General features: G+C 39.6%; 1 protein-coding gene across 2 annotated transcripts; it reads right to left on the bottom strand.

Annotated features, from left to right (window-relative positions):
- Positions 1 to 1,100: 1,100 nt before the first annotated feature.
- On the bottom strand, positions 1,101 to 11,127 carry slc30a5 (solute carrier family 30 member 5). 2 transcript variants are annotated; one of them, XM_044334304.1, is made up of 17 exons: positions 10,837 to 11,127; positions 10,586 to 10,709; positions 9,987 to 10,109; positions 9,808 to 9,874; positions 9,495 to 9,580; positions 9,218 to 9,305; positions 8,284 to 8,371; positions 8,075 to 8,151; positions 7,809 to 7,979; positions 6,638 to 6,926; positions 5,145 to 5,353; positions 4,084 to 4,241; positions 3,842 to 3,971; positions 2,331 to 2,595; positions 2,013 to 2,239; positions 1,672 to 1,800; positions 1,101 to 1,384 (listed from the first exon to the last, which is right to left on the bottom strand). In XM_044334304.1, the coding sequence occupies exons 2-17, from the start codon at positions 10,654 to 10,656 to the stop codon at positions 1,214 to 1,216; spliced, it is 2,349 nt and encodes a 782-aa protein (XP_044190239.1). In that variant the 5' UTR covers positions 10,657 to 10,709; positions 10,837 to 11,127; the 3' UTR covers positions 1,101 to 1,213. The 2 variants fall into 2 exon arrangements, with proteins under 2 accessions (XP_044190239.1, XP_044190238.1); XM_044334303.1 differs by having other exon boundaries at positions 10,586 to 11,127.
- Between the last annotated feature and the right edge of the window lie 1,990 nt (positions 11,128 to 13,117).

Below are 13,117 nucleotides of genomic sequence, written 5' to 3'. Positions count from 1 at the left end.
TTTTGGCCATATAGTGTACTGTACTACGTAGTAATACAAAAATGTTCTTGCAGGAAACACTCAACATGTATCCAACAAGGTGAACTGAAATAAAAAAAAATCACATTGTGGTTTAACTGTTAGGACAGAAATAAAATGATTGTTAATTGTTAATAACTCAACAGTAAACAGCAGTTATTGTATCTGGAGGTGATGACTAGCATCCCTGCTGGTTGAGGTTGTGCTTGACAAAGTACACATGCACATTCTCCTGAAACTATGCAATCAGTGAGACACAGAATAGATATCAACCTGAAATATGACTTAAAGATCGCTCAGTGAAGCAATTTATGGAGACCCTGACATTTGATGAGGAGAAGGCTAACTGTTTCTGATGGTGTCAAGCAAAGCCCCGCTGATTTTGGAGGCCGATATTGATATTTGAATGTAAAAAGATCTGATAACATAACGTCTGATATGTTTTTTTTGCCATAAACACAAACATTTTTGGATTATTAAAGCTTTAAACAGAGTACGACATTTTAAAGCTGACAATTGTACTTGTCGGTGTTCTCTGGCGAACAAACTATGTAATAGAAATGTTGTCTCTCAAAAATCTCAGACATATCACAGGCTTTTCTACTGGCTGACATAAATGCTACTACCTAAGACACATGACAGTCTGAGAATGACAAAAGGAAAACAAAAATCTGCTTCTGTTCAGATGTTTGGCATTCGCACCAGTACGTCTCCTTCACATAAACACAATAATCTCTGTAAAAATGTAACTCACTCTGTCATAGATGAAATCTTAAATGTTTCTGATATTGTATAAACTAATATCACTTTTTGTATAGTAATAGTTAATGAATGAGCCATTAGCCCATAAACATTTATCCACATGTCCCGTATGATTTATAGCTGTCTTTCTCTGTGTGGCGAGACTTTTTTTAAATATTGCAGCAACCACAAATACTTTCTTGCTAGTAACAAATATTGTTGCAGTGAAGGAGTTGCTGCAGTAACAGATATACAAATAATAAAGTCAGTTAAATACCAGATGCTTCGAGCAGGGAAATGTCAGCACAGTTCACAAAACAAAAACACAGCTGAGGCAAATGTAAAACCAATATATTCAGATTTATTTAAACCAAATACATATACTGTACATTTCAATGAAAAAGCAACCAAGTGTTTGAATTAATAAAGTTTCATTTGGTCCCACAGATGGACGTTACATGATACACGTCCCGTCTTTCAGATATTTCATGGACTCCATCTGCTGCGTCATTGCTAGAACTTCATGAAATCCGGTGCTGAGTCCAGACATATGCTGGAAGTACGCCTCCTTCTCCACCTGGACCGACAGATTATTCACCCCCGCGTCTTTCAAGATGGCCGTCACCTACGAATGAGGGGAATTACAACCAATTAGAAGTGCCGGTCTGTTCTCACTGTAGCACGGTCAAACCTGACTAAAAGTTTTACAGAGTGTGGATAAATGAAATATTTAATATTCAATCACTCTAAATTTCATAGCAATCTGCCCGAGTATTCATCCTCTGGGGACCATGAATATCAATTATTCTCAAATATCAAACACAGATCATGGATTATACTGTTGGTATGAAGTTAAGCGCTCAGATATGGAGTCTGCAGTGAAACATCAGTATGAATCTTGACTCTACGGACCTGCTGTATGATCCTCTGCTCCACCACGTCTGACATGATCTGGAGGTGGATGGTCCCTGCGATCACACTGGCTGAATGTCTCCAGAAATGAGGATCTCTGTACGACAAAACTCCTTCAATCTTCTCAATCTGAAATGACAAAAATCAACATCCAGAAAATTATTTTTTAAATATCTGCTGTTGGGTTGATACAATTTTTATTGCCGCCAACGAAAATGACAATTCTCAAGAACATGCTGCATGAGTTTCCTGATGGACAGTAGAACCACCATCTGTTAAAAAAATCTGCAGTAACTGTCTCCTCATCATCATCATCATCATCATCATATGTGACTCCTCACCTTTTCAAGCGCACTGTTCAGGTCTTTCTCATTCTCTGGAGGAGTTCGGAGAAGAAGGACCTCGCAGGCGTCCTTAAGCAGAGGGATGACGCTGAGGAAAATGAGCGTGGCGATGAAGAGCGAGCAGATTGGGTCGGCGATCAACCAGCCGAACTGACGGATGAGGATGGTGGAGATGATCACGCCAACGCTGCCCATCGTATCAGCCAGGACATGAAGGTAAACACCTAGGAGAAAAGAAAAACATGAGGATGATATCTGGCAACAACTTCCTTTCCACAACCTTCTTTTTATCTGTGCACGGACTCATACGCTCACCTCTCATGTTAGCATTCATGCCTCCGCCCCCAGATCCGTGAGAGTGGCCGTGTCCGCCGTGGCCGTGTCCGCCGTGACCGTGCCCTCCGTGACCGTGCCCTCCGTGAGAGTGGCCGTGACCTCCGTGGCTGTGCTCGCTGTGGGAGTGGCCGTGGTGCGAGTGACCGTGGTCGTGTGACGAGCAGCTTTTGCCACCGTGGGAGTGAGCGTGACTGAAAGCGCAGATACCCACCAGGTTGACCAGTAAGCCTCCGACAGACACCGGCTGCAGGGGACAACAAACGGGACGCAGAGATCAGACTGACTGATGTCTAGTGATGTGATGAAAGACAATTAATCCCTCATGGTAAGTATACAACTAAAATCTTTTACTACAAACTAAACAGCTGTAAACAGACGTTACTCACAGGTTAAGGCAGCCGGTGAGGTATGTGACTGTAGAGTGGGTAATAAAGTAGAAGCTACACAATGTCTACAATACTTGTATTTTGCCAAGTTTAAGGAACAAACAGCTGCAACATAACCAGTTAAGGCACAACTTTTAAGTAGAAATGTAATTTAAGCCATTAAAAGGATGTGATTTGGCTGACTGTTTCATCCTCATCTTCCAGTTTAGCTTTTCCTTAAAAATATTTGCTTGACATCCCAGTGTGTTGGATGTTTTGACACATAGTGTCCAACAGTGTGTCCTGTGTTTTCCTGCTTTCCTTTTTGCTTTATCTTGGCTCTGTATATAATCTAAGTATTGTCTTGTAAGCCCATGTGGACTGGGGAACATTGAGGGAGTGGGCTTCTTAATGGGCTGCTCTAGTGATTAAGTACAGCTCATCCATAAAGTTGGGGGATTTATGAGAGAGAGATTAAAAAGAATGATAGAAATCATTGTAGCAAAGGCCAAGATAACCTGACTTACAGTTCCTAAACTGGATCCTACAGTTTCCATGATGTAACTAGATAGTGTCTTTTCATGAGATCCCTCTCTGCCTGCTAAATGCCCCCTGTCTCTTTAACTCCACACCCCCAGTTTGCAATGCAGGCTGTCTGTTAAACATTTGTCTCTAAACTGAGATAACCCTGACGACATTACTATGGTTGTTTTCTCAAACTGGACAGAGCTAATCCAGAGGCACATAACTCATTATAAAAATTGGTGTAGTGCCACTGTGAGTTTGTTTACTTTGTTATTTTGTTAAAAACAAATGAAAGCCATTAAGTACAAGGGATGAAGTTTTTTTTTTTATCAATACAGAGCTTTTATATTAAAACTATTACTTAAAACTAATAATAATACAATTAAATAATACTTGAAGTGTGCAGCTGTTTTATATGGAAAATATAAACATCTGGGCAGGACTCTGTCAGCAGATACACGACATTAAATGACTCAAGGTTGAAGGCAAAAACATAACCAGGACATACCAAATAACTGTTACTAAAAATGATGCTAACATGGTGCAAACATGCATTCAGTCACAAGCCTTTATGTTAATCTGAAGCAATAGTTTACTCACAGTCAGCATGTCTGTGTTTATATTAGGAGGATCCAACAACCGGGTGACTGACTCCATAAAGACAAAGAAAGCGATGACCATCAGGAACAGACCGTTGATGAATCCGGAAAGTATTTCAACACGTCCATATCTGCAAAATAACAAAAGATTCCATTTTTAATCATCCAGCTGAATATGAAATACTTTAAATCATACCAATATCTCCTACAAAAGACGTTTCATATGTTCTTGATCAGCTTTACCCGTATGAGAAGATCCTGGTAGCTTTCCAGCGGGTCATGAGGGCAGCAAACAGGCCAAGGACTAAAGCAGAGCAGTCAAACAGCATGTGGAAGCCGTCAGAGATCAATCCCAAGCTGTTGGTCCAAACACCATAAAACAGCTCCACGAAGGTGAAAGCCTGGAACGTGCAGAGAAACAAATCTTACAGAAACTCAAAATGACACAAGAGTGTGAAGTCAATCCCAATTCTAGACACCAGTCCCAAAGCTGAAAGAAAAGAATTTAATTTACATCTTGAATCTTGAAGAAATTTGAGCAGGAGAAAGATTACAGAACCCTCAACCTTCTTTGAATAAAAGACTTTTGTTTTTCTGATGAAGGTTTAATAAATTTAATCTCCCAATAAGGATCTAAACGCTGTATCAAAGCCATCTCCACACTCCTAGAAGGGTTCGTTTTACAAAAACGTTTTCATATTTTTTTGTCATAAACAATGAAATTTAATTTAAAGTTTAAATTGAATCAACTAAAAAGTTCACTGAGTGCTATTTATGTGTAATTTTAGTCCTCTTCAGGTCTGTAAATCTTCTTAAATGCCAGAAACAATAAAGAGTTCATGAGCTCAGTGCTAGCTACGGCTCTGACTGCAAACTTTCTTTGAGATGGAAATATACTTTCCCCTCACAACTGTCACTGATAAGATGTTGTAGGAGAGCAAAAGCATTTATTCCTTTAGGATAAATAATTGGAATCAAATATGTATTTTTGGATTATTATTATAAACTTATACATTTTCCAAAAGTGCTGCTTTTGTCATGACTTTGCTGTTAGTGTAATTTTTCTGTGTACTCTTAATACACTATCTCTAATAATATGTGCTGTTGTTTGTTATTTTGTGTTTCATTTATGTGGTTCTTATTTTGATGAGAAATGAGAAATTTTGATCCATAAATCTCCCTACACGAGGAAAAATAGATGCATTTTTCAGTGTTTCATTAAACTGTCTCCCAGATGATATCTACACCCTTCAACCAGACGACCAGTGGTGAGTTTTCTCTTCCTGACGATGTACAGTACATACCAGGTTGAGACACAGGAAGTAGAAGATCTGTCTGGAGTCGTACTCCTCCAGGATCTGTTTCAGTGAGTCTTTGATGAACCGTGGGAGGGACTGCGATGTGTGCTGCAGGGCGTCGCCCATGAAGTTATAAAGAGGAGTCCCTTCAGGTGAGTAACCCACCAACGTGCCCTTCTGACCTTTCTTTGACGGAGACGAGAGAATACTGGATGCTGCACAGAGAGAGATAAGAGAGCAGAGAAAGTGAAGACAAATTAAGGTTGATGTATGAAATGTTGCTGCAAAATTTAGGTCTTTAAGTGTCTAACACTGATGAATCTTAACATTAAGCGCAAGAGCTTTGCTGTCGTTGCATTAAAGATGCACAAATTTTATTGTTTTGTACATTAGCAAATACATAAAGCTCTTTTGACCATTTTATCTTATTTATTCTTTGTTTCAAAAGGGCTATTACACCTAAATCCCTGTGTAGTGAACTGTATCTGTGTGTTTGTGTTTATTTGATGACCTCATCCTCACTCTCCTGTTCTTGCATTGTATATTCACTGCTAAATATAAAGTGTGTGTGAAGTGCCAGAAGTTGGAGACAAAAGTCCTGCAATCCAGCTTTAATGTAGCTTGATAGTTCTGACTCTGTGTTTTTTTGTCCACAATTGCTGTAATTAACACCACACAAGTTCAAGTTCTGCTTCATGCTCTGTCAGATTTTTTAAAAGGTAGACTTTTTACATTTCCAGAGTGAGAGAAGGAATCAGGAGACAGGAGAAAGAAGTGAGGAAGAATTGCAGGATGTAATGATGGTGAAAGAAAAACAAGGAGAAAGTAAAGAAGAAACAACTGATTCAAGATTCAAAGAAAAAAAAAATAAGGAGGAAAGAGAAACAGTCAGGTCATGTCAGGTGATGGAGAGACATGAACAAATCCGAAGCAGGAAAACTGGTGAGGAGCTTACAGCTGTAGCTAGATGAATTACTGTTCTGGTAAATATTTTTAAAGGCACAATCTGTTATCCTAATGTAAACTACAGGGCATCCCCACTAACAAAAGTCAAAGCACAAGATTGAAACCTGCTACAAAAGGGCTTACAGATTTTTAATGAAGGTACTAACATTACACAACAACTTTATTAACCTTGTGTTTTCTGTTAAAAGAATGACCTCAGCAACTGTGCCTTCAGGGAATAGGCGGGACACAAGCCAGTACACCAGGCAGTACAGGGACCTGGTGATTAGATCTCTGGAGCCGAGAGAGGAAACCCTTTTCATAATGTAAAAATTACCGTCAGGTGGGGTCCCAGAAAATCTCCTTTATTTTAAAAGCCCAGTGTTGACAGGTATGACGCACCCATGCTCACTTATGTATGCCATAAAAGGCAATGCTTTTACACTGCTTTCTTGCTCCAAAGAAGTGGGAATAACTGAGGTAGGTTTTAAATAAAGAGGACTACATGATGATTATAATTCCAACTCCTGCTGACTCCCACCTCGGTTACTTACACATGATGAAGAAGACGGCGCTGACTAACACTCCTCCAGAGAGCACATGCTCCGTGCTGACCTGCTGGGGCGGTTTGCTCATGGAGCGCAGCTGATCGGTAAGCGGATGAGTCCAGAAGTTAGCTAGCAGCAGGGCGCTGAGGAAGAGAGCGATAGCGCCGTAGCGGGCGCACCTCGGCGTCTCCATCTTTGCGCTGCAGACGGCTTCTACGTAAAACTCCAGGATCATCACAGAGAAGATGATCATCCCGAAAGGTAGGATGAGGGACGACCATGATTCTACTTTACTCTGGGGTTGAGACAGAGAGAAAAAAACAGTCAGTGAAACGAGCAAATACATGATCTGGATGAGAATGAAGACAAAAATAAATCTGAAATCACTTGAACATAAACAGACAGTTTCAATTAATTTACAGATAAACAAGATACATATATACGCATTTTGTTTATGTGGTTACACAGTACCAGTCTGGACACACTCTCATTTAAGTGAATGGGAAGGTGCGTCCAAACTTTGGACTGGTACTGTATGTAAAATCCATGTAAATGTAATGTTTAATAAAGCTTATTATATTTGAATAAAGGAGTAAACAAATTTACAGGACCAGATTAAAATATATGAAGAAATCTAGAAAGACAAACCCCACAAACTATGACCTCATGAATGATCATAGAGGTGAAATGAAGACTCCTGACAACCTCAACAAATATTTTACTCAAAAAACTTCACAAAAAGTCAAATGAAAAGGGCTTATCATCTTATCAGAAGCTCACTGAACATCTCAATTGGAAAAGGTTAATTCACTGGAGAGCATAAATACGATGGCCAGCCTCAATGTGTTGTTTTGATATTTCTTTTGCATAAGAGGAAAGTGGCACTAAACAAAGGTCACAAAAATCATAAGAATTCATCCTCTGGTGACAATGAATATCCACAGCAAAGGTTAAAGAAATCTAGTCACTAGTGTGTTTTCATTGTGTTACAGACTTAATTTAATCAGGACGTGGCCTTACAGGAAAGATCAAGATGTGACTAAAACCATTAGGAATGATCCTCTGGAGGTCATAAACATTGACAACAGACTTTGTGGCAATCTGGACAGTACAGTGATTAGCATCACCGTTCTTAGCTCTGTCCATTTCATGCATGTAAAGATGTATGTGCACTCACTTCTGTGGTGGTTGAGAGCACTATGACCCAGGGCAGCAGCACCATAGAAGAAACCAGGTTATCCAGGGCATAGAGGCGTTTGGCGCCACCAATTTCAACTGATAGTTTCCTGGAGGCCGTGTGGAAGCCCACCTTCAGACACAGGGAGACCACAAGCAGCACAACACCACCCTGACAAGAAGAACAAGGATACAGAGGCATGACATTTAGTTGGAAAGCAGGCAGCACTAAACATAACATTCAACACGGACATGGACTTTGCTTACTTTGTGATCTGCAACTCCTAAAAATGCAATGGCAGTGTAGAGGAAATGAGTGAGCGCGCTGTCATGATGTCCCTCAGCTGGTTAGGAGACGAGTCAAGTCAAACACAATGCAAACAGAGAAACATGACAATGAACAACACAAACACGTCAGGTTAATGAGCTGTTAAAAACAGCTGTAACTGATGTCCTTCATAAAGAGCAAAGGATACGGTGCTCGGCCATCTTTGCCATGAGATCGTCGTTGTCAAAGAGGAGGAGGCAGATCACAGCGATGATGAAGAAAGCAGCACCTCTGGTCTGCGCAAAGTCACGGACAAACAAACAGGAATGCATTTAACAAAACTTCTACCGCAGTGTTATTCATTTGAGCCAATATACACAGTCCAACACAGTTGTTTCATTTCAAACAGAGTCAAAAATACTAAACAACTCTAAGTAATTCCTGAGAAATGGGAACACAGCAACATCACTAGTCATACAGGGCAAAAACATAAGCAGTCAGACGATGAGACACATTGTAAACAAGCTAAATGTTAAGCCAGATTATCTAGAGCACTTCATTTGGAGGTGAAACTCAATGTGAGCACATCGAGAAGGTCAGTAATATGGATGTTTACAACGGACAGTTTGGGGGAAAAAAATGTAATGTTTGCCTTTGTTTTCTCTCCAATAAATCTGGCAAATCTGGGTTCTTTTTCCTCCTGACAGATTGTCTGACTGCTGGTGTTTCTTGACCAGTCAGACCTTTTTTAAGCGATATGACAGTGTTCAGCAGATCTCATCAATTAACTTGATGAGCAAAATGTTATTATTACTGATAGGAATGATGGACAAAATAATAAAAATTGTATGAAACTGGAACTTCTCTTCTAAAAACTGCTGAGGTGACTGGTTTCTTTCCTCTGCATGAAAACAGTGACAGGGTGTACTCTGGTCAAAAATCTAATGCTAACCCTGTCACAACAAAGTCTGAAGATTATTCATTTATAAATCTGTGTTTTTTGGGTGACACTATGTAAAAAAAAAAAAAAACCCAAATGAAATCATAGTTAATCAAAAACGTAAAGTAAAATATATGGGACATATTTTTCAAGATAAAAGTTTCTTATTTCAGACCAGTTGTGTGAATTTGTGGCCTCCTACCTTGGATGGACCTCCTCCTGAGCTGGTAAACAGGACACCGAGGAGAGCAATGACCACCACATCACTGTGCTCAAAAAGCAATAACGTCCTGTAAAAGACACGAACCAACTTTTAATCAAATCCTGGACACAAGAAGGTCTACATGAGCACACACGCTAACACAAGCACACAGTTAAAACCATGTAAACATGTTTACATGCAAACTGATGTATTGTTGCCTTTAACTGCTATGAAAACCACACTAACACACATTAATGGTGACATCAAGACATTTTACCTTAGAGGTCCACAGAGAGTTAGACCAAAGAATCCCAAGAGGTATATGACACAGCTGAAAACAGCGTGCTTTAATAACTTTATCCACTACAAAGAAAACAGATATGAAAAGAAAAAGGTTAATCATAAAGACAGGTTGACATCATGGCTTTACAGGGGCATTAATACACTGTATTTCATGAAAAAAAGATCTTCCTTAGGTCAACTTTAAAATGTCTTAAAACATTACAGACAACAGATCTGAATTCACATGTGGATCTAATCAAACAGGAGCTAGATCACGCACATACTGAAGAGAAAGAAATCCATCAAACCTGTCTTTTTGAGATGACTTTGCCAGAGGAGAACGGCTTTTGAAAGAAAAGCAGGATAACAGCACTCCTGAGAAAGAAGAAGGATCACCATGATGTCATCGTCCAAAAACCCCCAAATACAAAGTAAGAAAAATTCAGAAAATGAAACATCAGCAAGTAATAAGCTTAGGAGCACTTACCCAAATTTTAGTATGAAGATGAACTGGACAATGTGAACAACTTTTAGGATATCGTATGATTCAAAGATCCCAAGCGCCTTGAGGACCTTTGAGACAACCAGTAAAACTATGTACCTGGTTAACCTGCAGAGGAAAAGGACAAAGAAACATACATTAATACCAAAGATAACCATCACTATCCTCCACTGATACTGACATACAAAAAGGTATATTGCACATTATTTGCACTATAAAACTAAGTAAGTGGTGAATAGTCAACTGACAAAAAATTAATTGTCATCAATTTTGATAATCCATTAATCATTAAATACTTTTCTCTGTTTTATATCATTTTAAATGTAATATCTTTAGGTGTTGGAGAGTTGGTCAGACAGACAGAGAAGCAATTTAAAGATGTCAACTTGGACTTTTGTGTAATTATGATGAATATTTTCAAACAACATTTTTTTTTGGACATTTTATACACAGTTAATAGAAAAACTAGTTGATAGATGAATCAGTACTGAAGATAACAGTTAGCTGCAGCACTAGCTTAGCTCAGGTTGGTTTTATGGACTTAACTAATTCAACTAACGTTGGCTAAACTGACAGAGACATACCTGGAATTGGGCACCTCCACCATGCCCAGTTTACCCCCAGAGAGTACGTTGCTGCTGTATTTCTCCTCCATTTTCACTCCAGTCACAGTATTTATGTCCCCAGTATCCTCAACATCACTGTTACCTAAACAGTTCAGTTAAAGCTCAGTCCGTTTACCGGTGAAGAACAGGAACAGGTTTGTTCAGGCTCTCATTCATTCTCCTGTTATAACTTCACTAGTCTGTAAAATAAACTGTAAACAAGCCCAAACCTTCAGTCAGCTGGCAGCTTTCTTAGCCTATTAGCTGCTAGCTATCTGGCATGCTAACGTTAGTCAGATTTTACCCAAAGTTTCTAGCCGCGACACGTGCTCTGTGTATAGTGTACGACAGGCAAATCCATGTGATAGCTTAGTTAGAGGAAGATAAATAGCATTGTTTAGGCTGAGTGATCCACAATAACAGCTTAAGTCCGCAATTAAAGGATGAAACGTCCAAGCTGGTCAAAAAGCCACGGCACTTCCGGACACGGTAAAACATTACACGTCATGTGTATTCGTGAATGCTGCGCTTGCGCAGTTCCGAGTTCTGCGCCGAGCATGAAGACGACTGTGGTGGAAAGAAACTATAAAACTATAAGAAGTACATTTAAATTTAGTTTTTAGTGTGCTTTACATTATCATTACAATTTTATGACCAGAAAGCTATAGTTCTAGAAAACTGGCCACCTCTAGGTTAAAGTTTGTTTCATAATTTTGACTTACTTATCTCATATTTTTGAAAATTCAAACTATTGTCTGATGTCTTCTATCTCTCAAATTATTTGTCTGTATCTCAAATTATTAATCATTTACTTTTGCTACTAACATTTCGACCTACCATTTCATAGTTAACTTGGTATGTCATAATTTGAGTATTTTTATTTTCATCACTTTCAAAGTTTTCCTGGTGGAAACAGACTTCCACAGTATCTAACACTGTATTGCACAGTATAATTTGAACACCCTGGCATTTTAATAAAAACGTAAGACCAAATATTTGGTTAGCATTCAACAACTACAAGCTTTGATAGTGTTTCTGTAACTCAGATTTATGGGGTATGTTGTTGTTATTTAGCCTACAGTAAAATTAAATCAGTTTACTGGAGAATTTTTTTTTTTTAAAAAAAAGCAAAATTAGAAACATCAAACTAAAGAAAGTAGTAACTAGAAATCTAAATGTCAGTTTTTTTTCTGAGAGTACTAATATGTAACAAATTAAAGGTGCAGTGTGTAGATTTTAGTGTCATCTAGCAGAATGGACTTGGCAGAAATGGAATATAATATTCACAAGTATGTTTTCATTAGTGTATAATCTCCTGAAAATAAGAATTGTTGTGTTTTTGTTACCTTAGAATGAGCCCTTTATATCTAAATAGGAGAGGGTCCTCTTCATGGATGTATTATAAGAGCTGGATACCAGACTAAAAATGGCACCCATTCAGTCCTATAGGTGTTGCTCAGCTGGCGCATACGCCAAAAAAAGTTTCTAGCTTCTGGGTTTACTTCCGCGTTGTGCGGCCTACTGAATATACGCAGTAGTGTCTTTTCTCGACTCAAGGAAAATTTTACAAACATAAAACCTCCATGGATCAAAAGTCCATATTAGCAAGAGTCATCATTGACATTGTTTGCAGTTCGAGGTGTCCTGTCAACAGTTTTACAGACGTCTCTTTTACAGTGGTGGTCTATGAGGAAAATGCTTTTTGGGCCGCAGGGGGATTTTTCGCAACAATACCGTGAGTGGCCACTGAGAAAAACTGGCTGCAAGGCTGAGCAGCGGCACCCTATCCAGCTCTTATTATACATCCATGGTCCTCTTCCACAGAGCCCACTATGCGGCACTGCCATGTTTATACAGTACACTTCAACTGGCTCAGAGCAGGCTTTCCACCCTTTCCTCTAACACTCAGCCACCAGATCTGCATACCTGGCTCTCTTCCTTTCTTGCTCCTCCTCCATCAGTTCTTCTCAGTGGACAGTTTGCCCTAGCAGAACCACTTGCTCGGTTGCCATGGACATCAGGACCATGTCTGGCCTGAGTGCGGTAGCTGTGATGGTGCCCGTGAACCTCAGTTGTCTCTCTAGGTCGACCAGGAACTGCCAGTCTCTTGCTGTTGCTCGCAGACCACCCTGGGCCTTTGGCTGGGTCTGGGGCTTCTCCCCTGCTTGGACAAAGGCAGTGCACTCTATTGGGTGCTGCCGCTTACTATAGCTGATGCAGATGGTGTCTGCTACTGCCCACCAACGATACCGCCCCTCTCCCAAGGTCTTTGGACAGCAGCTGAGGATATGCTCCAAGGATCCCCTTTTCTGACAAAGTGAGTACAGGTGAGTCCACCACGCCCCAGCTGAACAGGTTGGAAAGGCTCTGTTAATACTATAATATGTAAAATATTGGGCTATAGTTTGTCACATAGCCTGATGGGAGTATTTCTTATCCATATATTATCCATAAAAATTTGGTAAACACGTTCATATCCCATTCAGGATCAATTGTAATAACTTTGGTGAT

The sequence above is a fragment of the Thunnus albacares genome, chromosome 18 (genome assembly GCF_914725855.1).
Source record: "Thunnus albacares chromosome 18, fThuAlb1.1, whole genome shotgun sequence".
NCBI lineage: Eukaryota > Metazoa > Chordata > Actinopteri > Scombriformes > Scombridae > Thunnus > Thunnus albacares.
Note: the sequence above shows the minus strand (reverse complement) of the source record. Positions and strands in the feature narration are given on the sequence as shown.